This window comes from Pseudozyma flocculosa (genome assembly GCF_000417875.1).
Source record: "Pseudozyma flocculosa PF-1 unplaced genomic scaffold scaffold00007, whole genome shotgun sequence".
Lineage (NCBI taxonomy): Eukaryota > Fungi > Basidiomycota > Ustilaginomycetes > Ustilaginales > Ustilaginaceae > Pseudozyma > Pseudozyma flocculosa.
In genome coordinates, this window is record NW_006920875.1 from 732,325 (window position 1) to 732,594 (window position 270).

At 70.4% G+C, this 270-nt stretch overlaps 1 protein-coding gene across 1 annotated transcript in view; it reads right to left on the reverse strand.

Annotated features, from left to right (window-relative positions):
* The window catches only part of PFL1_02645 (uncharacterized protein), a gene marked incomplete at both ends in the record, with an annotated part of 4,247 nt that continues 3,977 nt past the window's right edge, over window positions 1-270 (reverse strand). Inside the window, 2 exons of the mRNA XM_007880159.1 lie at window positions 1-102; window positions 195-270. The exon at window positions 195-270 is cut by the window's right edge and continues 645 nt beyond it. Of these exons, the coding sequence (XP_007878350.1) occupies window positions 1-102; window positions 195-270 (178 nt within the window). The remainder of the gene's footprint in view (window positions 103-194) is intronic.

The following is a 270-nucleotide window of genomic DNA, read 5'->3' on the forward strand; positions in this document are numbered from 1 at the left end:
TCACCGAGTCAGCGCCAACCGCAGCGGGCGGACGGGCTTGGTATTTTCGAGGGTGAGGGCGTACTCGAGGCACTCTCTGGCGCGCGCCGTGCGGTCGCACCGCTGCACCGCCTTGGCCAGGAAGAGCCACGCCTCGGCCACGTCCCAGCCCTTGCCCGCCGTGACGCTGTTGAGCAGGCCCTCGGCCAGCTGACGGCCGAAAGGTCCTGGGCCTCGACGCTCGTCGACGCTTCGGCCGCCGACGAAAACGGCGACTTCTTGCCGCCCAGG